This window comes from Besnoitia besnoiti, chromosome XI, assembly GCF_002563875.1.
Source record: "Besnoitia besnoiti strain Bb-Ger1 chromosome XI, whole genome shotgun sequence".
Classification (NCBI taxonomy): domain Eukaryota; phylum Apicomplexa; class Conoidasida; order Eucoccidiorida; family Sarcocystidae; genus Besnoitia; species Besnoitia besnoiti.
The window spans coordinates 440669-467988 of NC_042366.1; the positions used below are offsets into that span (position 1 = coordinate 440669).

General features: G+C 56.9%; 2 protein-coding genes across 2 annotated transcripts; both read left to right on the forward strand.

The window, feature by feature from the left end:
• Nucleotides 1-331: 331 nt before the first annotated feature.
• BESB_019490 (myosin head (motor domain) domain-containing protein) lies at nt 332-20979 on the forward strand (the record flags this gene model as incomplete). The annotated part of the gene is made up of 33 exons (XM_029360658.1): nt 332-1211; nt 1538-1636; nt 2278-2869; nt 3472-3901; nt 4051-4241; nt 4546-4844; nt 5184-5290; nt 5719-5891; nt 6205-6335; nt 6789-7021; nt 7190-7376; nt 7832-7930; nt 8329-8489; nt 8955-9623; nt 10057-10221; nt 10794-10879; nt 11302-11571; nt 12089-12230; nt 12723-12826; nt 13102-13254; nt 13646-13775; nt 14071-14190; nt 14873-15010; nt 15351-15485; nt 15964-16240; nt 16586-16805; nt 17046-17205; nt 17589-17879; nt 18337-18543; nt 18991-19232; nt 19628-19785; nt 20256-20365; nt 20842-20979. 33 exons carry the CDS (start codon nt 332-334, stop codon nt 20977-20979), a joined length of 7497 nt encoding a protein of 2498 aa, XP_029216017.1.
• A 5404-nt stretch (nt 20980-26383) lies between these two features.
• Nucleotides 26384-26896, forward strand: BESB_019500 (uncharacterized protein; the record flags this gene model as incomplete). Its single annotated transcript, XM_029360659.1, has 1 exon — nt 26384-26896. One exon carries the CDS (start codon nt 26384-26386, stop codon nt 26894-26896), a length of 513 nt encoding a protein of 170 aa, XP_029216018.1.
• Nucleotides 26897-27320: the final 424 nt, after the last annotated feature.

Consider the following 27320-nt stretch of genomic DNA (forward strand, 5'->3'; position numbering starts at 1 on the left):
AGATTCTACACATTTCTCGCGTTTTTTCTCCTTGCATGATTAGAGCCTGGGTTTCGGACGCGTCCCGACTTTCTGATCTTTCACAGTCCATAAGGGCGTCGAAGAAGGCGGTGCGGTGGCGCAATCCATCCATGGAAGAGCCGCCGATGCACGCAGCAGCACTAGCCTCGCTACCACAACCGTCAACGGGACGAGCGTAACGAATAGGCATGCACGACCTACCTATGGGAACTTCCTCTGCACGCATGTCGCTCACCAGGACCGTGCTGTCTCTCTTTTTCGGCTGAAGCGTTCCTGCGAACTCCGGAGCACTCCATAGCCGCCTTCGGCCATGGAGACCCCCCCGGGCGGGAGGCGAGGGCGCCCCCTGCGTCCCCCTGCTCCCCCTCGTGATCCTTTCGTTTCTTCCGCGTCCCCTATTTCCGTTCCCTTTCCTGCTGACCCTGAGCACTCGTCAGTTGTTTCTGCTTTCGCGCATGAGGCGTCTGTTTTCGGTTCAGAAGACCGGTCAGAGACGGCCCTGCCCGCCCCGTTACGCCACGATGCGCCGGCTTCGCTGTCGGTTCTGCACCTTCGCGGACAAGCTCCGGACCATGGAGTTAGCCGGCAGTCCAGCAGCCCGCCCAGTCTGCCTCGTTCAGCACTCGCATCGTCTTCATCTGCAGCTGTCTCGCGGGCGTGCCGTCTGTCCAGCCAGCTTGCGGCCTCAACAGCAAATTCGTCAAGGCTGGCAAGCCTGCCAAGCCATTTCGATCTAGATCTGCCCCTCCTTTCTTCCTCGTCGTCCCCCGCCTCGGCACTTGATTCACGTCTTTTCCACTCGGCTGCTGCCCACGACTTTGCGCCGCGTCTGCGCCTGCGCGAGAAAGACCAAGGAGGCCTTCCGCGTGCAGCGAGTGGGAGCCCAGATACGCTGGGAGCGAAGGCCTCACAAGCGCAGCGGCCCTCTGCGCGTTTCGCAAGTTGCACGAGCCACGCAAGATCTGTATTTGGGACTGCCCAGAGCAGAAGGTCTGACGTTGGAGGTCCTAGCGGCGCCGCGCCCAGCACCCATCCGCCCTCCCCCGTGCCAACCAGCACGACTCCACCGCCGCCGTCGGTCCCGAAGCCAAAGAGAATATTCATTGGGACCGCGGCGCCCCCCACTGCAGGGGCCGGAGCCGGAGATGGCCGCGGCGCTGTTGCGGCAGGAAATGCTGCTGGAACAGCGGGTAAGTCTGTAGCATGAGCGTTGCGCTTTGTGCGAAAGAGAGACCTGCACCCTCCCGCTTGCGGAAAAAATGCATGGTATCGTGGTTCACCTCCCTACGACCGGATTCGATGTCGCAGGCGTCCAGGAAGCAGTGCCTCCCGAGCACAGCTTCCATGCACTTCGACTGGCGCCGCCTGCGGCGCAGAGACGCCGCGCCTTGGCGTAGGCGGGGGGCGGTCAGGCAGCGGCGCGGGGACGCGGGTTTTCGGGCCTCTCGAGACATGTCTCAGGGGCTTTCATCACGCAGCGTTCCGTGGCTGGCGGGGTGTCCTTTGATGTGCTCAGGAGGCCGCGGAAGTGTTGATGGGACGCTCACGGATGGCGCAGGCCGGCTCAGCGTGGACACGCGTCGAAGGGGGTCTGAGACGTCTCGCCAAATGCCTGGTAGGTTTGTGGCTATCATTCGATGGAAATGACCCTCTTACTTCTTGAGTTCGCCAACCAGGTGGATGTGACATGCATGCGCCCGCGCTTTCACACACTGCAGGCCCATGCGTTCCGTGTGTATGCGGGTACCCGTTTCCACTGCTGTACAGTGCGGTTGCCTTGGATTCAGTGCACATGTGTATTCGCAACCGAGCAAGCGCGTGAGCCAGTGGAGAGCCTGCTGGGATCGGCGGGCCTACCTGATGCCAGTATGCTTACTCCGCTCTCGCCGTAGGTCCGCTTAGGTACGTGGCGGCTGGAGGAGCTCGAGGAATGCCCGCGGCACACTGACCCGAGTCAGGCCCTCCGCTACGCTGGTGTTCGTGTTGCGAGACATTGGAGTAGACAGCTGTCTCGCAGCGCTTGCTCTGTCTCCGTTGCTGTCTCGCACTGTTGCCTTTGGTGCTGCGGAAGATGTGGCGTCTTGCGTTAGTACGCAGGAAGCCCTGTTTTTTCAGGGGCGACGACTCTTTTTTTTCTTCGTTTTTCTTTCCCTTTCCCTTTCTCAGTGTGTGTGCGTGTGTTCCGGCACGTGCGTCGACTCTCACTTAGTGGTGCCCCGTCTGTATAGGTCGCTTTCGCGTTGATTTCGTCTGCAGCACTCCCGGAGGACGTGACAGGCTCGGGGAGTCAGTCGGAAGAGGAGGACTTCTCGGGCAGTGAGATCTCATCTCTGAGCGGGGACGCGGGTCCGTCTCTCTGGGAGGAGGTTGACACGTCCCTTCTGTGGCGCTCGACTTCTTTTCTGCGGTGCGGCTCTCGCATTCTGCTTCGGCCACACGAAGAGAAGCTGCCCTTCGCCCTCGGCGGCGTTGGCAAGCTGCGAAATGCCACCGGGCGCCTGAACAAGCGCCAGCAACGCGGCGGCCGGGGGCGGGGAGCGAAGGCAAGAGTGAGGAGAGGTCGCTTGGGGCGGCACGAAGCGCGCGCGAAGGTCGAGGACCCTTGGGAGCAGCTGGCGTCTGCGCCGCCGCAGGAGCGCCACCGCTCAGCGCAGATCGTCGACCCGAACCTCCTCGGTCGCGTCCTCGTACAGCTGGTTGACTCTGAAAAAGACCCGGGCGCTGCAGGGGCTGGAGACGGGCGTTACGTGGACCCCTGCGGCTTCAAGCCGGATGCGCAGGCTCGGCCCGACATCGTTGCGGATGCGCGGCAGGAAATCGTCCCCATAGGGATGCTGCCTTCAGGAAGGTAAGCGCGAGCAAAAGAGACGACGGCGTGCGTCGCCTGCCCCAAGGTCGCCGCGAGCAGCTGCCAAAAGTCATGCAAACGCCGCGGGCTCTTCCAGGGCGCCGGCGGGCGCACTCTCTGCGGAGGCACGCCCATGATTCAGGCCGGCTCCAGAGGCATCCCCTGGCGTTGCGAAGCCCTGCTAGAGTCGAGAGTCCATGCAACTGCGGTCAGCCGCGTATGGACGCTCAGACCGCGGATGGTGCAGAGAACGCCTGAGCGAGCGGCTCCGCCACTTGCCGCCTCACTCTCTCGAGGGCCCGTGGGAGGCATGCGGCAGCGAGTTTGTGCGTCGTGTTCTCAGCTTCGCACTCGCCAGATCACGTTGCAAGCACCTGCGTCTGGCCACTCGAGATGGGGGTGCTGTCTCTTTTTATCGACGATTGCTGCATCGTATGAATCTCTGTAGGACTGAAGAGGGGGGGGGGACGTCGGTTGCACCGACTGTCTGGTTGCACGCATGTGTATGCCTCGTAAGCGGATATCATCCCGTGTTGGTTCATGCTACTTATCTTCACGCTCGTGGCAGCCTAGGTGTGCGGGGGTGGCTTTGCTCTTTTCAGCGCCTACGACCCCGAGAACCGAATGGGGGATTTGCTGTATCTGTCGTCGAGCACGCCTGCGGCCATCATGGACACGCTGCGGAGGCGGTTCATGCGCAAGGAGCCGTTCACGAAGTGCGGAAACCTGCTCATCTCCATTTTCCCGCCGACGAATCGCGAGCGCCATCTGGAGGCGGAGCTCAGCGAAGACAACATGTGGCGCTACTACACGGCAGAGATCCACGAGCTGCAGCCGCATCCGTTCTTCGTCGCTCGCCGGGCCCTTGAGAACGTTTGGCTGAAGCGCAGGAACCAGTTTATCCTCACTTTCGGGGAGCTCCGCGCGTGCCAGGATGACATTCAGAGACAGCTCGTCAGCTACATCTACAAGTTCGCCCCCCGCGTCAATCCAGCGGATCGAGAGGTCAAGCCGGAGGCTGCGGCTCGCGCGGTACGCTCGCCGCCACGGGGGGATGCGTAGCGGATCTCACCACAGGCCTGTCCGTGTTTTCGCGACGCTCCACGGGTCTGCAGTCTCGCCGCAGGCGGCCCTCGCCTTCACGGGGTGTCTTCGGTTCCTTTCTTTCTGGTGTCTCGCAGCTCCAGGAGGCCGAAGAGCAGCAGAAAGACCTCCTGGCCGCAGTGGCGCGCGTGCGCACCTTGCTGGCGATCACTACACAGCAGGAGGTTGTGTACGGGCACTGCGTGGATATGGTGCGGTTCGAGTTCGACGCGGACAACTGCCTCATGGGCGTGTCGATAGTCCCCAATACAGCTCTAGAACCATCTGTGTAAGTCTGTAAAAAGCTGGGCCTCCAAGGCCATCTGTCACTGAAACTCCGGCAGCGCTTGACAGCCTGCCTACCCCCGCCTGACAGGGCCGGTCTGTATGGCTCTGTGCATCCCTGTATGTAGGCGGCGCGGTCGGTGTGGCCCCGCGAGTTCTTGTCTCAGTCGCTGCTTACTCCTCCTCTCGCATATTCACGCGTCCTTCCTGGGTATGCATGCCGGTGCGTCTCTCGCTGTCCACGCGTGGCGACGTCGCTGTGCAGATATCGGGAAGCTCCGACTGTTGTTCCCTTGCGGTCTCTGCAGTGAACTGGCAGCGTGCGCAGGGCGGCGGACGTATTACCCTCTGCCCATGGCGAATTTGTTCTACGCGCTTCTCTCCGGCGTGCACCACAACCCAACGCACGAGATCCTTGCCCAGACGCAGCTCCACCCCGTCGACGCCATGTTTTTGCTGAGTCGCTTGCCGCCGCAGCCGGTTCTGCCCTACGAAAAAATCCAAGCGACAGCCTGTCTGCAGTTCTTCGATGACCTGAGAGCCATAGGGTGCACAGACGAAGAGATCGGCGACTTCACGCGCCTCGTCGCTGGGGCGCTCGTCGCAGGTCAGTCTCATCCGAGTGAAAGCCAACGTCCGGTGCAAGGGGCATTTCGCACTCCGCGCGCGAGTCAGGCAGCTGTACCGCCCTCGATGCCCTCGCGCAAGGGCTCACGGGAAGCGGGCCTTCAGCCTCCTCCTGGAGCAGCTCTTTGGTTCGTCGGTCTCCCTGTGCGTACAGCACTGCGGCATGGCGAGAGGGCCCTGCGCAAATAAATGTGCATGTGGGTTCGTGTGGGGAGAGGAACGGCAGCCATGCCTGCACACATGCCGAGCGCCCCAGGCAAAGGAGGGAACTTTGGGTCTCCAACCGAACGGCTGCGCGGCTGGACTGCGTTCTGTTCAGACGCTGCGGAGACATGGCGAAGGTCGGAACAGGAGGTGGCCTCGAGGGAGGGCCCGCGCGTGACGACACCCGTGCCCCTTGTCGCCGGACGTGACGCTGTGGAATTGGTGAGTGGACTCGCGCGTTTGAGCGGCTCGCTGGAGGGTCTCGGACTCGCGTCGCTAGTCATTCACCTGCGTCTCCGAGCCGCGACCGCGGTCGCGTCACTAGCCGCAGCTGACAAGTTCTTCGAGGGGAAAGCCAGCAAGTGGCGAGTGAAAAACCACGGCTTTTCTAGTCCTCCCCGACTCAATCGGAATGCCTGAGCGCATCCTGCGCCAGGAAAGAGTATTCTACTCCTCTTTTACGTGAAGTGGAGGCAGATGCCCATCAGCTCCACAGGCGTCGGGATGGCCGCCGCCAGCCTGAGTGCTTGGCCACATACATACTGTGCACATGTATAAATGCATATGGATGTGTGCACGCTGGTACGCAGATAGCTCATCCTGTTCAGCTTGGAGCTTTGGGATTTGCCTACGGTTGTGTGGATTTTCAGCTTGAACAGATCTGCGTCGTGCCGCTGGGCTCCCTGAAGAGACTGTACGAAGAAGAGGCCGAGTGGCAAGTGCGGAATCTCGCGCTCAAGCTGTTCGCGCGGCTGCGCTGGTGGCTCGTCGGACAAATCAACGAGGCGTTCCACAAAAAAGATGCGACGCGCGTTCCCGAGACGTACGTTTCTCTCTCTTCGTCACACGGCTTTCTCTGGCGTGGAGCCGGTGCGACGGGGCGGTAGGGGGCGGGAGGCCCAGCAGAGCCAGCGGACCGCCCCACGCACGCTCTCTGGACGCCCCGCGTGGCCGTCAACCGCATCATCCGCAGGCGCTTTGGCAGCCCCAAATATATACTCGTATATGTGTTTGCATGCGTGTAAGGTGGGTGTCGAGCCACACACCTCCTGCTTTGTCTAAGTGCGTGCCGGAGTTTTCCTGTGTGGACTCTGTTGTACCTCGACGCTGTTTTGGATCTGCGGGCTCTGCAGGAGCATCGTTTTGCTTGCCTCGACCGGTCTGGATCTCCGGCGGCTTAACCCTTCGTGGTCTCTCTTGCAGCTGATTCGCAACTACATTGATGAGTGCGCGCTGAATCTCTTCGTCACCTGGGGCTTCAGCTACGGTAGGCTTTTTCTTTTTTCCGAGGATCCGCGGACGGCGATCAGTCCCACGGGCGCACCTTGCTGAGTCAAACACCGTCTCCCGCCGATGCGTATGCCCCCTTGCATTCGCACACGAGTATATATGTGTATGTGTGTGCATGAATACGCGCATATGCAGCTGCGTGCGAGGTCGGGGTCTGTTGCCGCGTTCACGGTTTCTCTCTATGCCGCTTTTCGGTGCCGTCGTCGCCCGCAGCCGTATCGCCCCGTGGGGTCTCTTTTTTAGGGTTCATCTCGCGGTTGCCGGGAGCAGGGTGGGTGGAGGCCAGATGCTGCGCCTCGATGTCCATCGGCGTGGCCTCCCGGCTCTGGCGCGTTCACGTGTTTCCGTGTGAGCCCTTTCGGCGTTGGCGTCGTGTTCCCTTCTCCTTCCACCGCTCGCTGTGCGTCGTGTCCGTGTATGGGCGCTGCAGAAGAGGAGCTGTACAAGCGGGAAGGTGTCCAGAGCCCCGACGTGGACTACTGCCAGCCGCTGGAGATTTTGAATGTGATTGGGGGCCCTAAAGGGATTTTCCAGAAGCTGAAGCATCTGAACGGCGTCTTTGAGGGCGAGTTCGTCGTCGTGCCCACCAACGGAGGGATCACGTCGGCGTTTCGCCTCGTGGACGCGGTTCTTAACAATGTTTCCGACGACGGATTTTTTTCCGTAAGACAGCCAGGCAACCCTTGGGAGTGGAACTGTTTGCAGTCGACGCGACAGCTTCTTCACCCCCTTCTTCGGCGAACGCTCCCTCGCTCACCCTCCGAACCACGAGTGCCTGCGAACACTTCAGGACGCTCTCGCAGTTTTTCTCTTTTGCGCTTTTTCGCGTAGGTGCTGCCGGGGTTTGAGGAGGCGCGCGTTCGGGCGGTGCGCTTGGAAACACGGATGGTGGCCTTTGACCAGAGGGAAGCAGAGAAGCAGATCGCGGGCATGTTTGTCATGAGGAAGCCGCGCGGTCGCCAAGGCGACGAGGATGTGAAGCGCCGCTCAGTCATGAACTACTCCAGGAAGGATCCAGGTACGCCTCGCCGCGGGAATACGGAGGTGAAGCAGACCTTCGACGGCTCCTCAGAGCAAGACCTGTTTGCGTTGTCACATATACATAAACCTACACGTATGTATTCGTCTTTATGTTTGTCTGCATGCGTGCCTTCGCTAGGCGTGCATGTAGACACCGCCGGCTAGCACGGCTACGCAGGTCTGGATGCGTCCGGCGTGTCATCCGACTTTGTAAAGACGCAAAATGTATCTAACACGTACGCTTCAAGAAACAGGGTTGCAGTGCACGTGTGGCGAGGGAACTTGCACATGGGCAGCGAGCGAAAGCGTTTGCAGACTGCGCGCGACGGCTGCTGAGAGGCGGAAGCGAGGCAAGGACTCCTTCGCAGACACGCTACGACGCCGTCGCAGACTGACTCTGCGGTGTGTGTTTCGTGTTTCACTTGCGTTTCGTGTGCGTGCCTGTCTCGCAAGTCCTGGGGCAGTTCGTGATTCGCCACACGACCGGGCAAGTTCGATACGACGCCCGCGACTTCGTCTCAGTGAACGCAGCGGCCTTCGCCTTCACGCGAGGTAAGAAGACAGAAAGCACCGCAGGGCTCGAATCTATCTGTTTACCTATATCTATAATGTATATATAGGTGTTCGTCTTGAAGGACAGGCACTCGTATACGCGTATGTTTCGCTCTGCGTCAACGTGGACTCAGCTGTGAGTTTCGCTATATGTGCGTATATACATGTATGTAGAGATGTGTGTACGAGTGTATGTGTTTGCGGTTCTTGAAGCTGGACGTGTCTTTCTACTGGGAACTGGCTGTCTTGTCCACAAATCGGTATGCGCGTGTGCGAGCCTATAATGAGTTCACTGTTGTCCTTCGGCGCGCTGTTTGCGTGCGGTCGTGGGTGTGACTCAGCCCTGAAGTGTGGGGTGCGGCAGACAGGGCTGCCATTGTCGGGTTTTGTGCTTGCAGAGCTGAGAATGACGCTGACTCAGTCGCGCCTTCCTCTGCTTCGCACGATCCTCATGGTCGACTCGGACGCCGAAGAGGGTCTGCCGCTCCACACGCTCAGAACCGACCTCGCCTCGCGCTTCTGCGAGCTGGCGAACGCTTGGCTGCGAGCGGATGAGCTCGTGAGCTCGACGGGGACAGAAACTTACGCTAAACATAGCAACGAGTTTCTCAATTGCATTCGGATTCGTGAAGCATCCAGTATAACACAGCGATATTTTCACACGTGGATATGTATTCGGCCGGCTTCCTGCGCCGTGCAGGGGTTCCTGACACAGTGACCTCTTTAGCATCCATATACATATATATACACTTGTATGTATATATGTGTATATACATACATATGTGTCTGTTTCCGTGTCTGTATTCACCCGGAGCACGGTCTGTTCTCGGCTGACACCTGTTTGCGCAGCCACTGCCTTTGCACATGCATATATATATATTTAATATAAATATGAAAATCGATACTAAATCTTCACACGTCCGCCGATTTGGAGGTAGAGCGTGTTGGATGGGAGCGGATTTTTTCTGGGCTCGTCGGTTCGATTGCACTCGACGGCGAGTGTTTTTGTTTCTTTTCCGCACAGGATGCGCCGGAGGCTCAGTTCATTGCGACGCTGAATTCTGTGAGGCCGGATATTCCGTCTGTTGCGCTTGCGCGGAACGAAGACTCAGTCGAGGACGACATCGTCGCGCGGGCGGCGTCCTTCACGCGCAGTCGCACCTTCATTGCGGCCAAGCGCCTGCGCGGCAGCTGCATCACCGCGGCGCTGGGCGACGAGTTCCACAGCGGCGCGCACGGGCGCGACCCGCTGGGCATCTTTAACAGCGACAGCTCGAGCTCGTCTTCTTCGCAGTCGACCCCCGGCAGGCTCAGTCGGCTGCGCGGTCGCGACCGTCGCCTCCGCAAGCGCGAGCCAGGCGCGGACTCGTCCAGCTCTTCAGACTCCGACAAGGAGCCTACGCCCTCCCCGCTAGAGGAGGCGGCTCCTGCTGACGCGCAGGGCAGGCCTGCACTTTTTCGCAAGTTTCAGGGGCTGCAGGTCCCCGGCTTCATGGATACGTACACCACCGAGTTCACGTGGAAGGAAACCAAACCGGAAACTGTCCTCGAGCTCGCAGGCGACACCTCCATCATGTCGCGCCTGAACGAGTTCGGGGCGAAACTCGCGATCCACGCGCAAAATCTCGAAGAGAAACAACGCGTCTTCGACTACCTACACGTGGTCTCGCAACTCGAGGACCTACAGATCCTGGTGAGATATCCGACCCAGAAGAAAAAAAGATTCCCGGCTTCCGCTGCCGCGGCCTCGCCGCGAACCAGAGAAACAGAAACAGTGTGCAAGTGCGCACGAAGTGCCGCCTTGTGCGTACTTCGCATTCCACTGCCGACCCGAAGACTCACAGTCTACTGCGCGTGCCACGACGCCCGTAGGCTTATATGTACCTAATATGCAATGCTTCGGGGGCGGGAGTCTCCGCTCTCCCTTTACCAGGCGGTTGTGCGCTAGAAGCTCGTACCTGCACCCGGATTCCGTGCTACCGGTGGGCGGTCGCCTCTTCATGCCCGCTCTTTGTGCCGCGTCTGCTCGGTCTTCTCCGAGGGGCGACCGAGAGTCTCGAGTGCCGGTTCGATTCAACTTTTGTGTCTCTCTTTGCGCCCCGTGTTGTCGCCTGTCCACTGTGCAGAAGTACTGCCGCTTCCACCACCAGGGCATGACTGTGCGCCTCACTTTCTACGAATTCCTCCGTCTCTACGCCGTTCTTTTCGTCCCGGTCGTCTACTCGCACCAGTCTGTGGAAGAGCTCATCAACGCGCGAAAGCCCAAAGACGCAGTCATCTATCTGCTGCAGGTAGGAGCATTCCCAAACAGGAAACAGTTGCTCCTTCTCTCGCTGCTGCATGTCGTGGCCTCACTCCCTCTGTGCGTGGCTGGGTGAAGTACAACGCCAGAGGCTTTTCGTCGTGGTCTGCGGCACTCCGCTCACACCTAAAGCTTTTTAATGGAGCACCTCTCCCAGCCACCAGTCCTGAACCGAATTATTTGCGTCAATTGCGTAGACAGCTGTCAGTTTTTGCGCCTGCCCGAACAGACGCAAGAACTGACAGCTGCCTGCAACGGTGGCAGGGCCTCTTGTCATCCATGTGTGCATGTCCATGCTTCAACTCGCCGATCTAGTTATCTACCGCCGCACCTTGCCTCTGGTGTACGGCTTGCTTCGCCGACCTCCGTAGCTCTCAATTCTAGCATCTGCATGCATCGGTATCCCTTGTAGCGAAACTCGCAAAGGCGTGTTGGGTTCCTTCCCTGGTTTCGTCTCTCCTGTTGGCGCCATCAAGAGCGCGAGCCTCGTTGCTTTTTCTTCGTCATGTTGCCCGTCATGCATTTTGCAAAGATACGAACACGTGTGTTCTGTCTTTCCAGTCATTCGAGGTTCCCCCTTCGGAGTACCAGCTCGGGCACTCTCTCGTCTTCTTCCGGAAAAGGTCTTTTTTAATTCTCGAGATGCAGTAAGCGCGAAAGCATGCTGCGGGAGTTTAGGGTTTAGGGTTTGATTCCGTCGTTTTCCTGTCTGCGGATGGCCTCCAAATCCTCTTCATTCGTTCTTCTCACAGCGCATTCCGTGGTGCTTCTGCTTCTCTGCTCGGAATTGCGCCTGGGGCATTCGGCGAGGGCTGTGAAGCCACTCCCCCTCGCAAGCGAGCACCCATGTGTCGAGTCCTTTCCTTCTTGTATTCCCCTCCCTCTGCGGGTCTGCCAGCGTAGGGGAGTTTGTCGCAGTCTCCGCGTCTCTTCTCCCTCATGCTCGCCTGCTCTTCTCGAGCGTCCGCTGTCGCCGGCGTTTCGCCTTCTGGGGCGGTCGGGCCTCGTGCGGGGACAAGTCTGCCGTCTGACCTTTCTTTCGCAATCTTTTTGCTTCGCCTCCTCGCAGACGGGCGGCGTCCCTGCGGCGCGTCCTCCCCGCAGTGCTGGTGCTCCAGCGGGCGTGGCCTACTTTCCGCGCGCGGCTCTTTCGCACAGAGATGCACTGGCTGGCGGTTCGCGCGCAGAGCCAGGCGCGGAGAGTCATCGCGTGCGCCAGGAAACGCGAAACCGACAAAGTCGTCAGCCTCCTCACAGGCGTCGCCCTCTTCGGCATGCACATCTACCGATTCCGCCGCTCAAACATCACGGAGGAACAAATGGCCAACATGGAGCAAAAGTCCGTCTGCCAACTCAGCCTCGCACGCTCACACTACGGTGTAAATGTCTCTGTGCATGCCAGTGTATCTATGCATATATGTATATTTGCTGTATATATATGTATATGCTGAGACGCACATAGCACAGGTGGGCATACCGGTCTGTGGGCAACGAGCGAGCAGGAGCATCATGGTGAGAGAGTGTCAGACGCCCTTTGGTGTGGATGGGGATGTGCGCAGATGTGTTTTCTGACTCGATGCGCTGGCTCTCCGTGGTCCTGTGAACGCCGCTGTGGGCCTTGCTGGTCTGTGTGTATTCGCGCGTGGAGATATTCGCGATATTCGCCGCTGAGGCGTGACTGCGTTTGCTCCTTCGCGAGGCAGTCTGGCGAGTAGTTGAGTATGCGGCATGTGCGCGCGTGGGCATCTCCTCTGAAGTCGTTTGAGGTGCTCCAGCGCGGCTCTGTGCGCCCTTTGGCCAGTCGCGGGCACTGCAGCATCGCAGCGTTTGCGTGTTTCTGGGTGGTCTGCCTGCAGATATCGCGACCGAGAAGTTTTCTGCATCCGGTGGGCGGGCGCGGTCTTCATCCAGTCCTGGTGGCGCAGCATCATGGCGCGGAAGCTCGCAGGGAAAATGCGTCACGAGCTGCTTCTCACGTTCGCGTCACAGGTCATTCAAGTAAGCCGAACGCGCTGTTCTGCGTCGTGTGAGCATTCGCACGACGAGTGTGTCAGACGCCGTCGTCTGCGCGTCTCAACGTCTTTTCAGTGCGTATCCACTCTGTTCATGCATTGTATTCATCTACCGGCGTCAATGCTCTACATGTAGATGGATAGATACATATATATAGATAGGCTGCACTACCTGCACACGGCGAAAGGCCTGCGTGGGTCGTGGTGCACGCGTAATAGTCGAGGTGCAACTGTGAGGCTTGTTCCTGTCGTTAGAGAACTAATTTCATCTTTTCGCAGTTTCCACGTGTCTGTTCGCGCTGGCGGGTGGCCATGGCCGCGTGGCGCCCTTTGGGTGTCGGAACTCACGTGCCTGGAAAACAAGGTCAAAACACTCCTGAGATCTCGGCGGGGGGCGTGTGGCGCCTCACAGCAGCTGCGTTCGCGTTCAGTTCGTCGGCGCACGGCGTCTGTCTCTGTCCTTCGCTTTGGCCTTCAGAATGTCTGGCGCCGCTTCAAGGCTCAAGAGACGCTGCTCGAGAAGATCGACCTAGGAATCACTCCAACGGAGGCAGCGAAGCGCATCCAGGCGCAAGTCCGGAGGTACGTCTCGAAAGCGTTTTTTTTGTCGTCGCTGTGCCTCGATACACGCTGCTGTCGCTGCCGTTTGGCTCGCGCAGCGCCTCTTACCGTACAAACCTCCCCTGTCTGGGCGAGGCATGCGGAATGCGCGAGAGTTGCGACGCAGCTTGACCTTGCGGAGTCAGAGTGTGAGTCTGGGTGTTTTCCACCGGCGTTGTTGAGCGTATCGCCCTCGTTTTTAGACTCTGGTCCTTCGGATGCGCTAAAGTCTTGCGTGTCCGGCGGGTGCTTCTTAGGTGGATTTGCCAGCGACGCTACCATCGTCTGCGCGGCCTCGCCCTTGCGCTTCTGTCGATTCGCCGCAAAGGCTCGAAGCTCTACAGCTTGCGCGTGCAGCTGAACTACACGCCGATCATTAAGCACACAACTGTCGTCAGAGATATGCTCAAGTAAGCCCCTTGTCTACGCCGCCGCCGCGCCTTCCAGACTCGGGAACCAAACAGATTGTATTGACATGCATATAAGTATATGTAGAAATATATATACTTGCATAAATATGCATATTAAATATATATATCTGTCGCCGTATGTATGTATATATATATATATATATGCAGGGGGCGTCACCTGGAGGTCGTCGGGAGCGTGGAGATTTATGCGCATGTTATGTTATGCATGCGTGCGTCTTGGCGTGGCATATAGGAAGTTTTTTTGCGCATGCACGGGCAGGGGTGTATGGTCCTCTGAGCTCTACAGTAAGCCGACCGCGATGCGTGTTGTGGAGAGAGCGATCCACTTCCGTCTACGCGCGGGCGTTGTTTGTGGTGTCCGTTCCTTCAGCATGCAAAACGAAGGCGCTGTGCTGAAGCTCCAGAGTCTTTTCCGCATGGCCTATATTCGCAAACAGTACCTCGCACTTCGAGACGCTGTGGTGTATTGCCAGGCGGCGGCGTTCACGCAGATTCGCAGGGTGAGAGTCGTGACCTTCGTTTCCCCTTATTGTTTAACATGCGGGCATGCCCGACTCGTCAGGCCGTTGGCATTTATTGCCTGTCTCTAAGCGGTCTGTCCGGTCTGTGGTGATGATCGGCCTTATCGCGGGCTTCAGCTGAGGTGCCTTCGTGCCGTTCCGTACGCCCTCTCAGTCTGCTGTGCAAGTTCCGCCTTTTTCTCTTGTTTGGGTTCTCCGTCTGGCACATTTCGGCACCTGTTTCCTCAGCTTTGGACGTGTCTCTTCTGTGCATCTCTGTGTTCTCCGGATATAGTACGAATTTCTTCGAGCGAAGAAAGCTGTGGTCATCATTCAGCGCTGGTGGCGCCTGCGGAAGATGCTACTGGAGGCTTCGATCGATTACGCGCTCGCACCGGCGGCAAAGCTACCCAAGGTACGGCTAAAGTGCGAATCGCGCCTGATACTCGCACGCGAGACCCGAAGCATTTCATGGCCGTCGGACTCGCGGGCGGCTGCTCACATGCGTCCATAGACGCGGCTAGGTGTATAGGCCTGTGGAGCATGGACCTGAACCAGAATCCCGACGCAGACAGGCGCAATCAATACCCCGCATATATATATATATATATATATATATATATATATATATATCTATGCGTGTCTGTTGGTGGCGGATAGTCCATCGCGAAGATGCAGAAGTATATGCCAGGCTGCAGCTTACGGACGGCGGTGTTTTCGCGGGCACCCGAGGAGGTACTGCTCAGATCCGGTGCTTTTGGTTTTCACTCGGGTCTGTGCTTCGGTTATGCTTGTCGCTGTTTTCTGTTCGTCGTTCCCGGCGGGTTTCGCCCGCTTTCGCTTGTTTTCAAAGAACGTGCGGGTTTTCGCGAGCCTACAGCAAACTCAAATGCTGCGAGGTTCAGTGCATCATCATTGGATTGTCATATTTATATATACACTATTGTCGAAAAAGAGTCGTTCCGGCTCTACGTCGAGCAGTAGTAGCTGCGCCTCAGGCATTTGGGCGGAGCTCATTTTACCAAGCACCCGTAGTGTCACACGCTCATAGAGAGGCGTGTGCTCGTGTCTTTTTTTTCATTTCTTTTCTCTGACAGGGCAGCTTGCCGTTCTTGGCTCGAAGAGAAAAGACCTCCGTCTCGCTCCTCCGCGCGCCGCTGCTCGCCTCTCAGGGCTTCTTTGACGGCTTCACTCAGCGCTCAGACCGACGCTTCCTTAGTCTACTGGATTTTCAGGTGCGCATGTAAACGGTCGTTGCTTTCACCGTAGACGCGCAGGGTGCGCAGCTAGGCACGCACATGCGATTCTGCGCGGCGTCTGCGCATTTTTGTTTCCTTTCCGCTGCACTGTAGAGTTGGTTTTTGCCCTATGCGAAAGTTTGAGAACGCGTGCAGCATGTATGTAAGTCTGCATGTATGTATGTTTTTATGTATATATGCGTCTACGTACATACATGTGTATCGCGTCTGTATATGTATGGATATGCACATGTGTGCAGAAGGGATCCTGGGCCTGAGTGAGGTGGCGTTCATCTTTTGTTGCTGAAATCGGCGTGCGTGTCTGTCTGCTGCTCAGGCCTTCCGCGATATTAGGAACGTGTATCCGCAGACGTGGGCAACTCCGCTGCTGCGCCTGCTGGAGCAGATTCAGGCAGAGGCGAACGAGATTCAGGATATCCACACTTCTGTCGAGAAGGGCGCAGCCGTTAACGTGAGTGTCTCGTATGCTTTCTGCTTTAAAAACGAAGTCTAACGTCCCTCGCCTGTGCTAGCTAGCTGCAGAGTAAAGAGGAGCGACCGGCAGTCCAGGTTTCGTTGCGTCTTTCCTTCCACTTTTAGATTTTCCTCTAAAAGCCGGTCAGCCATCAAAATGCCTCCTAGCACGCTTCACAGTCCAGGAGCAACTTTGGCGGTCACATGTTTTTCCTGTCTGCGCGTTGTGCGAGCGTTAAGAGGTTTTTCAAGATCTTAGGAGCGCACTCGTTTTGCCTTTCAGCCGCGACCTAGTTTGCGCCAGGACTTCTGGCGTGTCTCCTCCGTCGTTTCAGCCTCGTGTGCGGCGTGCGCGTGTCTTCGTTGTGACTTTCTCGGTTTCGTCGCGCAGTCCAGTTTCTCCGTGGCTCCCGCAGTGCACTGACTGACTTCTTCTTTGCGCTTTGCGTTTACTCTCTCCGTGCATCGGGCGGCAGTTGGAGCAGATCGAGATCGGCGGCCAGCACTCGCTCGTGCTCCTGCAGCAGCGCGTGCGCGTGGACCGGCAGGACTTTGGCCAGAAAGTGACTTGCAAAGGAAAGGGCCTTTACGAGGAGTTCGCCGTCTTCCGCCCCACCGTGTACGCTTGGGGTTGGAACGACCGCGGGCAGCTCGGCATGCCCGAGACTACGATGCGCTCCAACGGCCTCGTTTGCGCCGGACCGCTTAAATTCATCGACCGCGGCTTCCGGAAATACAAAGACAAAAAGACAGGTAGACGCACACATCCTGCACGCCGCCGCAAACGCCAGAGACGCCACACCTCGCACTCGCCCATATATTTCTGTATTTGTCTGTATTGCGTGTGTCTGGAGATACATATACTACAGACAATATATGTATCTCGCGTAGACAGGGGTTGGCGATGCGCCTCTCTGTGTGAGTGAGTGTGGCTTGGCCGTGTCTGCGTCTCCTTTGGCGGGGCTGGGGGGAGGCAGCGGCCGCGGTATCTGGTTGCCTCCGCCTGGCGTGTTCACTCTTCGTCTGCTTGCCGTTCGCGAGGCGCGGCTCGGCGACTGCATGCTCCTGTTCCTTCGTGGGCTCCGCGGTTGCTTCCAGGTCACCTGGTGCATGTGCTGTCGCACCAAGTCGACTATTCGTACCAAGTCACCTGGGTCGGCGCGGGACTGGACCACTGCGTGGCCTTCGTGGGCGACGGCCTGGTCTTCTCCTGGGGCGACAACAGACTCGGCCAGTGCGGGCTCGGCCACCGCATCATAAGCGCCTACGAGCCGCAGCTGATCCGCTCGCTCAAGGAACAGAACATCATGGCTGCGCAGTGAGTGCCTTCGACCCCGTCGCTTCGGCGTGACAGCGCATCGACCAGGCCGCTGCGAGTGTGCTTCTCCGCGAGAAGCGTTGTAAGGTTTAGGGTTTAAGTCGCCTCCTTTCGCGGAAGCAGAGCGAGGCCGCGTCTCCGTTGCCGCCTGTGTCCAGTGGCGGCGGCGGCCTCTTGGCGTTGCGCGAGAACGATATTGGGGTGTCGTGTGGTGGGTTTGTTTTTGCCTTGTCTCTCCAGCGGAAGCGTCGGCGCGCGACACACAGCCATCGTCGCGGGAGACGGGCAGTGCGTCATCTTCGGGTCTGGCGCGTTCGTCGCGCTCGACACGATTCCGCCAGACAGCAACTTCTACACGCCGTGTCGAGTGCCGCTGCCCTACGACAAGCCCGCCATGATGGTAAGAAAGGCCTGAGAGGGCAATGCGAAGTGAACCTGGCTTCATTGATTCCAGTCGGCGCGGGTCGCCACCTCGCCCACGCAGAAGTCACGAGAGCCGTCGGGCGTGCATGTGCAAGAGACCCGTGTTCGGCTATTCAGCGTGCGCGTCCCAGCCGGGTATCCCGCGCCGCAGCCCAGACTTTCACCGCGCCTTAGCTCACTTCCCTTCCGCAGGGGCCTGCAGCATCAGGGGCAGCCCCGCGGCTCCTCTTCGGTGCGCACAGAGGCTGATTGTTGGAGTCAGCAACCGGCGGGGTTTCCAACCCTCTTTGTTTTCTCGTTCAAGACCAGGGGGGTGGCGTGCGGCATTCAGGGTCGCTTCTATGGCTGTGTCTGCTGCAGGTGTCGTGTGGTTTCGCCTTCAACATCGTCATGGTGAGCCGAGCGTCCGGAGTATTCGGTTGGGGGCGTAACGACCGCGGCCAGCTGGGCATTGGTCCCGACCGCAAGTCCGTTCGCGACGCGCCGATCTTCATTCCGCTGCCGCAGACGCCAGGACTCCCGTTGATTGTTGAAAAGATCGCCACGGGGCCAGACTTTGTCGTCGTCTGCGTCTCCCCTGCCAAGGGGTGCATTTACACATGGGGCGCCCACCTGCTAACCGATGTCCCCAAGACGGAAAGCTCTGCCGTGGTGAGACGAATTCAAATGCGGAGTCCACGACAGACCCTCCGCGAGTGTGCAGCAAGGTGCATGGCGGCGCTGCGGCCGATCTAGTGCCCGCGAAGTACAAAACAGCACTGGCAAACTCGTCGCACCCCGGCCTTTCAACTGTGTATCCCTATGTGTGTATACATGTATTTAAATACTTATTCAGATGCATGTATGCGGACGATGTCCCCGTAGCAGGCGTACATTTGTGCACGAACTGTACAATGCTATCCCGTCACATCTTTCTCTAGACTTTCATGTACGCGTTTCTCTCGCGTGCTGCGCTTTGTGGGCTCTTGATCGATCCATGCGGCTCTTGGCGGGCAGTAGGCTGCCGGCTTTTCGGCGCGAGTCTGTGTCGGTAGGCTGTAAGACGATGCGTCGAGTGACGGTTTCGCTGTGTGCACGGGTTTCGCTTGCTCTGTGCGCGGAGTCGCAGGCGAAGGCGGCGGCCGCGTTCACGAATCCGTTTTTGAAGATGCAGGCCAAGAAGGCTCCAGCCACAAAGACCGGCGGGCCCGCGGCGAAGCCTCCCTTCAAGCCCTGGACGAAGCGCCGCGCGGTTTGCGAACCGACGCTCGTCACCCACCCTCTCTGGCGCGGGCGACGCATCACCGACGCAGCCTGCGGGCCGCGCGAAGTCGCGGTACGCACCACGGCACAGTGCGCAACAAGAGAAACCTCGTGGATCTGCTGGACACCTTTGCTGCAACGGAGGCTTCGCCCCGCGGCCAGGACGCAAAGGCCTGAACACGAAACCCTGCGCTGGCAGCGGACGCATCTCTGAGCCGCTCGCCCGCGCAGTCGTGTCCCGACATCTCCAGACGTGCACCGCGTCTCTCGTGTCAGACCCGTGACGTGTTTCTCCCTGGGCACACCATCCTCTAAGCATGCTACATATTTATGTATATATGTGTATATGTATGCAGTTGCGTTGAACCAGAGAGGCAGTTCGAGTGCCTTTCATGCGAGCCTCCACTGATGGGGAAGGGCGCGCTCTCTAATTCTTTCGAATCGTCTGCTGTGTGAAGAGAGCATTTGGGTTTGCGCGAGACTCAAGCAGCGCTGCCGCGCCTGTCGCTTTTTCGTGCAGGTGCTGACCGAGCTAGGCGTCGTCTACGGCTTTCAAACGTCTAAAATCGAGTGGATTGAGGAAGAGAAACCGGAGCAACAGGAACAGCCCGCCGCGCAGCCGTTCAGCTTTTTCTTCAAGGTGAAGGCTCCCTCGCCGAAAGAGGAGGCCGCGGCCAAGCCCTACGCCCCGTCCGCGGCTTTCAAGCCCGTCAAGGGAAAATACACTCTCGAGCCCGCGCTCTTCAGCTTCCGCTTTGCAAGGTCAGATCTCACCGACAGACACACACGCCGCATCCGCTTTGCGCTCTGCATGCTTCGGATGCGTCCTCCAGTGATAAGTCTCGTGTATGTGTCTCTGCACCACGGATCTTCGGCTCTGGCGTGTTCGCGTGAGCGCTGAGCGAGGTCTCATCTGAATCTGCCATCGTTAGACCCCGGACTCCCAAGGCAAAAGGCGTGTGTACGTGCACGTAGGCGTGGCTGGTCTGCGCGTCTGCTTGCATGGATCGCGCGCGCGTCGGAGTAGGATGTGCGCGTCTGGGATGGATTTGTGGGATATGTTTGTCATCTCAAAGGGTGTTTGGCGTTCGATTCTTTGAAGGCGAGCCCGTGGTGACGTTCTCGCGCTTCTTCAATCGCTTGGCTTTTCCTTGCAGGCCGGCCCGCATGGTTGTGAAGAGTCTTCACAGCTCCTACAGCAACGTCTCGTGCAGCAGCTTCTGGGCCACGTCAGTGCGCCGAACGCGGCGAGTCGCAGAAGAGCAAACTGCCGCCGCGTCTCCAGAGGTTCTCAAGGAGCAGTTTTCGTGCACAGGTTCGTTGAACGTGCTGAAAAGCTTCGTCGCCATCCCGCTAGCCGTGCCTCGGCATATATATATATATATATATTTGTGAGTAGGGGGTGTATGTGTGTTACGAGGCAAGGCAGAGAAAGGAGCGCGGCGCGTTTCAACCTTTGTCGAGACAGAGCGAGAAAGAGGGAGAGAACCCGAGGGCGAGAAAGACGTGAGGATCCCTAACTCCCTGTTCCTGCGAGCAGAGAATTTCTGGGATCGGTTTTTCATCCACGTCACCTGGAGTCTGCCGTAGAAGCAGGCTGTGCGGATCAGTGCGTGGCCGATTGGCACATCAACGGGGGTCCGCGACTTGCACGGGGAGGTTGGTTTTCGTTTTTGATGCTGTGTTTTGACGGTCGCTGCTCGACTTGGTGTGAGGAGCAAGCGCACGCGTCGAAAGAATGACAGTAAGCGACGACGAGTTGTATTTTTCCCCCACTACTTACAGGCGATCCGCTGCAGTTCCCGCCAGCAGTTTTGGCGAAGGCGCAGCAGGAGCAGAAGGAACTTCAAGAGGCGCAGCTAGCCGGCATGCACCAGCCGCTACCCAAATTGAAGGTAAGCATAGAACAACTCTGCTCTGAGGGGTTTCGGGTTTCAGGCCTGACAGCCTACACCCCTCGCGCGTGAACTCTCCGTTTCACCCACGCCTCCGTGTGGGATTAGCTGCCTGTCGAAGGATGTTTTCGCGGGGTGCGGGCGAGACTCGCAGTGTTTCGCGTCTTCGGTGGTGTGTAGGCATGCGCGCGCATGCGCCCTAGAAGCACCCATGCGCATATATGTGCATGTGTTTACAAACTTTCCGTATGTCTGTCGGTGGACATCTCCACGCGGGCGGGTCTACCTCTAGACCGACTCTTGTTATATGATGCGCCCATAGTTACGAACTTAGAATGGAAATACAACCTGAAGTTAAGATCATTGATTGTCCATCGAACACAGATCGGAAAGCATATATGGAAAGTGTCTGAGATACTACACCGAAAGCAGATGTGGATGGAACCGCGTGCGTGCGTTCTGTCTTCGCTTTGCAGGACTACGTCCCCTGGCGATCCGAGGCAGCGTGGGATCACCTGAGTCCCGATCCTCGCTTGCTCGCGCGGATGCGTGCGGAGTACAGCAAGGAAGCGGTGAAAAGTCCGCTGTACATGGTGACCGATATGAACCACTAGTCGCATCGCATGGGCCACTGCACCCTTTCTTAGTTGCGTTTCATTCGCGCTGAGATCGACGGTAGAAATTTACTTCATGGCAACGCTTGGTCGAGCGGCGGAGGAACTCATCAACCTGTCTATATATATATATATATATATGCGTGTATGAATGTATGTGTGTGTATTTGCTTGAATACCTTATCAAGGCCCGGGTATACAGCGCTGAGAGTTGGTGTTCGAGTTTTCAGTGCGTTCAAGTCGGGCGTTTCTTCTGAAGACTCAGGGAAGGTTTCCTGTTCGTTTCCGTTTTCGTTTTTTTGTGGGGGGGACGCGGTCGTCTGCAAAATTCAACCGGCAGAATTTTCCGGTGCACGCGCGTTTTTTTTTCCCAAGTCGCGTTTGTGTGGCGGTGGATGCGTGCGCTTCTTTCGGTCCTCGATAGCAAATCGTTGACCGTGCCAAAAGAGATGTATGCAGCTCGCCTTCTCTCTGTGTCGATCGTGCGCGCGTCTGTCGGTATGCGCCTTTAGTTCAGTTTCCTCTTGCTATTGTCGTCTCTGCATCTGTCGGCGCAAGCGCGTGCGGGAGAAGACGTTCGTGTATGTGTGTAGGTGTGCATATCCCAAAAAAGGAGCCTGCGCCAGTGCTCGTTTCACGGGTCTCCATGTTGGTGACTTTTTAATGCAGCCGGCGAACCGGAGCATCAACGCCACTCTAAACGCTGCAGCCTCAACTGGAGCTATTGGGGGTTCCGCTGGAGCGAGAGCGAGCTGACTCCGAGGTTTCATTTTAGAGGCGATTCTGTAGTTATGGTATAGTAAACGTGTCGGGCGCAGGCTAGAGACGTGCACTGGGACGGAGATGCCGCGTAACTTCTGCACCAGGCGGTGATGAGATAGTGGAGATGGTGCCTCTCTAATTCTAGCAATGCATACGGTTGAATCGAAGCTTTGGAGGCCAGTTCTCCGCACAATCGAAACGAAAGTTCTCGCTTTCGCAGTCAAGCTGGTGCCTCTGTCCGTCTACGCGTTCGCGGGTACATAGCCCAGCCCGTACGCCGACTTTTAGGTAGGGATCCAGTCTCGTATGCATCTCGTGTACAGCCAAGCCTTTTTGTAGGCTTGACATCAGAGTGTGTACTCGGAATCCACAGATTTACTTACGTAGCTTTTCCGGTTCCCGGAAATGGTCGAATGTGTCCATACCAACAGCGTGCACACGCACGACTCCTGCTGAAGAAGAGCAGGATAGACTAGCAGTGGATTCCCTGAAAAACGGCGAATGCAGCGACGGCTCCGTAGCAGAAGGATCAGCGCGGCAATGTCCCGTCGGAATTCGCTGTCGTGGTGCTACCCGCCAGGCTGCGTAGGAATAAGTTCGACTTTCCACTTTCTCGCCCCCTTGAGCCACGCAGCTATGGAGTTTCCCGTTCGGCGCATGAAGGAAATGCTCATGCGGGCCCACGTTTGGGCTCGGCTGCTGCCCTATTTTGAGAAGTTGCAGAGGAGTTTCTGGGGCACTGCTCGAAAGGGATAGAACCTTCTGGGTGCCTCAGATTCCTCAGTTTTCGAGCAGTGCTTCGGACACAGCTGGAAGCTTGGGCGCGGCTGTTGGGAAAAAAAATGAAACAGCCTCCATGTAGACTTCAGACACAACTGCGGAGGCTGTCTGGCGAAGACCGAGTGGCTGGATGAATACCCGCCGCTGTTCATTACGTGGTATATCCATAGGCGGGAATATATACCTCTCTCAATATTTGATATTCAGCCGGCGTGGGGTGTTCGGGGAACTACGGAGGGTGCCTTGTAAGATCAGAGCCAAAAACAAATTGGGAGTGAACTCACTATACTTCATGTGTAGGTACAGCAGTACACAAATGAATGAATTCCCGTGGCAGTTCTGGGATACATTGAACGGGGGAGCGTTTGAATCGCTCTTCCGAGCGCTCCACGCCACAAGGGGCCGTTCCATCCGCGCAGCAGTGAGTCGTTCACAGCGGGCGAGACAAGCGGCACGCTCCAGCAGTTTCATAGCGAGAGAATGGAATACAACGAGGTGCTCCCAGTTCGTCTAAATCCAGTTACCTGCATCCATCTTCTTGAAAAACGCGTATGACCATTCGTAGAGTTTCTGTTCAGCCTCGAGTCGATCTGCGTCACAGAGCATTGAGGTGACGCAGCAGACTGGGACGTATAAAGGAGTGCCCCCAGCAAGTATTAAACTACGGCTAAAAGGAAGGTTCACTTCCGCCAGCTCCAGTTTAAAGTTCTGTCTTTCTACGAAATACCTAGGGGCAATGCATTTTCACCTTAGTTTGAACATGCGTGATTGGCATTTTCAGCATCGAGTACACATAGTTCATAACGTCCCCGTTTATCGCACGGCCGGTCAAAGTATTTTTACCTGCTTTTAATATTCGTGTATATCGATCATACGTGAAGAAGACGGGCTCTTTTTTGTCGCAGTCAAAATGCACAAAACAGTGAATATCAGCGTCTTCGGTGTTGTCCCTTATTCGGCGGGGTGATACACGAGTCCCCGTACAGTTGTATCTGCATTCCTGCTCTCGCCGTAAAATGCCACAGTCGAGCTAAAACAAAGAGAGGTTGAGCCGGTACAAACAGGTTCAGAGTTCCCCTTGGATTGCTTTGTTTGATGGAAAGGGTTCCCAGATTTGTGTGTGGTGCCTTGCAAGGAGTGGAGAGACTGAGAGAAGCGGGGGTAGCCTGCACAACGGAAATTCCTTTTGACGTCTCTCTCCCATGATTTCTGTAGAACTGCTTTCAACTACATGATTTCTTCGCAGCCTTGATGAAACATACCAAGGGAAACTTTGTCAGCCGTACCTTTCATGCCGCAGGTTGGATCATCTCGGATGAGCTAGAATCGGACAGAGGTTCCACAGAAAAAAAAGTTGTAAGACGAGAGAGTGGATCTGAGTTCTGCAAAAACTCCATTTGGCTACCAAATTTCTGTGGCGATGACGGGCGGCCCGTTAGCATAGTGAAGACCGCAAGTCTTCAGTTGAAAAGACTGAAAACTGCAGCACCACCGGTTCTTTCCTTAGTTCCCAGTAAAGAAATGACTTCGTGACAACGGTTCGCTGAGCCTTTATTTAAGCAAAAAGCCTCTTCGGTACAACCTTGTTGCGAGCTGTGCCTACACTGCCCCCTATCAACGAACAGAGCGGGGCGTTGGTGAGGCCGAGGTAAGTCTCCATTGTGTGCGACATGGAGCGTGAATCGCTATAACACAGAGCTTCTGTTGCTAACGAATAAATGTGCGCCGCCCTGGCTTCTGCACACATGTCGCTCCAGGCTGGACCTTCGGCTCTCGATATTCCACAGTGGCACCAACTCTCTTGGAGACGCTGGACTTGCTGCTTCAGCTGCCAGGCGAAGATGCCGCACCCTGCGCTCAGTCCAGTGGTTTTTCAATCTCTGAATTGCTTCGAATCACCTCTCAAAGTATGCCCGTGGAGAAGGGGCCTACTTGTTTCGCGTATTCCTTTAGCAAAGTCGGGAGTTCAGGCGGAACGTTGATCTGTTCGGCGCAGAAAATGCGCTCGTATTTGATGTCGCTCATCGTGTCAACTACCCCTAAGTTACGGAAGCGACCAAGAGCCTGCAGAAAACACAGCGATCACGACGAGCCCTGCAGAAAGGCAGAAGGTATACGAGTGTCTGGCCAGACAGGGCCGTCATGAGCTACAGGCCGAGGCAGGATTCCAAGGTACGAGCTCTTGCTCAGCAGACACGCAAGCGCTTAATCACAGAAAACTTTGAGCGGTGATAGACAGGGGCGTGCCTTTCCACTGAGAAAGACGAGAAACGCGCAAGTGGCAATCGAAGTCCGTCGGGCGACAGCGGTGACCCTCCTCCAGGGCTATTCGCTAGCCGGTATGTGTTACGCAACATTCCTTTCGAGCTAACAGAGGAGATTCATTCAGACACGAGAAGGCTCTTAGAAGCTGCGTATACCTGCCGTTGGACGAAGGTACAGAATGAGTCGCAGGGGTTGGGATGGCAGACACAGCGACGCGGTTAGGCTGTTGAATCGCGGGCTTCTGTTTGAGCTCGACGCTGTGGAGAAAGTGTTGGGGAAGATGAAGGCCGAAAGACCAGACGAACTTCTTTCTAGCAGTGCTTCGCTATTGGCGTGTTTTGCAGTTTGATGCTAAGGAACCGCGTGATTAACAGATGCAGAAACCGCGGGCCTGTACGGTGAGGCGTGAGCAAGTCGCGCAGGGGAAAAGTCGGCGGCAGCATGCAAAGGTGCCAAATCATCCTATTTTCGTCCCTAGCAACGAGTTCACATTGTGTCTTGTTTGTCTACACGGAAGCCTTGACGGCTCTTTGTCATGCTTCTCGTGCTCAGCGTGTCCGTGTCCGGTAAAATTGCTCTAACTGTTCTTCCGCGTCAGATGCGATATCGGAGCATGGGCGTAGCGTGAGCTGTACGGCAACTCAGTAAACCTCAGACAGGGCTTCCACGCTCATTCGTCTGAGGTCTCCAAGCAAATCAACATAGGCTGTAACGTGTCTATCATGTTCAACAAACAACTCTGAGGCGAAACCCGACAAGACAAGCACCACCGCTCCGCTGCAGCGCCCCAAACACCTTAGTGTTCCGTTAACGATCTGCATGCCTTTAGTTTCTCTTCTCCCCAGGAGAAGAAAGCTAGTGTCAAGTTTAGTCTTTTCCTCTCTTTCTAGGTGTTTTCGAAAGCAGGGAACGGGGGGTCGCCAGAGCGCAGAGGACCTTTAGTAGCAAGCAAAGTCGTCTACGTCCCGTGCCTTTTCGTATTTCCCCTCTCTACCACCTGAGTCAAAAGGAAGAGGAGGTCGATCAAGGTTATTCCTCTTTTTCATCCTCTCTTTGCTAAGGTAACTGGCGTACTCGTCGCCAGAGGTGTATGCGCACGGTTGGCGGCACTCTTCCTGCGCCTTCGCTGCGTCTTGCAAGGAAGAGTGCGTCTACGTTTTTCCTTCCGTATTCTCCTCTGTCGAGAATCGAGGCGGGCGCACACAAAGAGAAAGAGAAGGAAGCGCAAACGTCTGACATTGTTTTCTTTGGTCCGCGGTTTCCTGTACAAAGCTGTTTAGGTCGACAGATACCGAGCTTGTGAGTGTATAGTTCTCCGCACCGCGCGAGTTCGTCTCTCATTTTTTTACTCAGTCTCGACTGCTTGAGCCTTCCAAGTCGACGAGGGAGAACCTCTCTTTGTTTTTTGCCCAACGATGGAAGCACCCCTATAGCGCGCCTCAAGATGAAAATTTGGTGTCTTGCAGCAGGCGCGCGTTAGAGAAGAAGGCTTGATCACTTCGAGGGGAGAGGTACTGAAGTATTTCACTCCCCTCTTTCCGTGCTGTGAAGCGCCTGGGCAGGGGAAAAAGCTGTCTTCCGTCCGTTACGTGGCACGATGACGTCGCCGATTTCGTTTTTTGCCGAAGAGCCCCTCCGCCCTGCAAGCGACGCGGCCGCGGACGCTGTGAAGCCCGCGCCTCCAGCGTGCGAAGGCGAAGCTCCGGCGCCCGCTAACGAATCTGCTTCTTCTTCTCTGTCTCGGCCGTCTTCGGCTTCCTCCGCGGCGCGTGGGAAGGTTCTCCACGACGGAAACGTGAAGCTGGTGGGCAGCGAGGGCGTTCCTATTGTCGTTGAGACCGAAGTCGCGGAGCAATGCGCCATGTTTCGCCGAATGCTTGCGGCGGACGAGGAGGGAAACGCCTTGTATAAAGAAGGCCGCGTGCGAGAGCTCAAATTTCCGTCGATTCGGACGCGGATCCTGCAGAAAGTCGTAGACTACCTCACCTACCGCAGACAGTGGAACCTCGACGGAGGCCACAACGGCGAGTTTCAGGTCGAAAGCGACATCGCCCTCGAGCTCATGCTCGCCGCAAATTATCTGGGTCTGACCGACGACGAGGAACTGTAGAACTGGGAAATTGGACAGCGCGCCTCCAGCTTGGCAGTTGTGCGTACACGTCTCTGCATGTGCGGACCCACCCTACCCCGCTTGGCTTGTCACTACGCGCGTATGCATAGATCTGTGTTTTCCTAGCTTGAGAAGTCCTACGTATTCAGATAAGCTGTACTAGGATAACTGCAGCGCCTGGCACGTGTTCTGTTCGTCTGCCTGCTTCTCGCCGTAAAAGTGGTAGCTTTCCACAAGCTACCCGCGGTTGCCTGGCACTGAACTGCAAAATGTGCATCTACATTTATCACGTGTACGCATTCTCATATATATACGTATTTGAATGTGTATACGCACCCGCAGACTGCGTTGCAGTCGCCTTTGTGTCAGATGTAGGCTGTGAAATATGTAGGGAGCGTGCATCTTCTGTATCACTTTGGTGTAT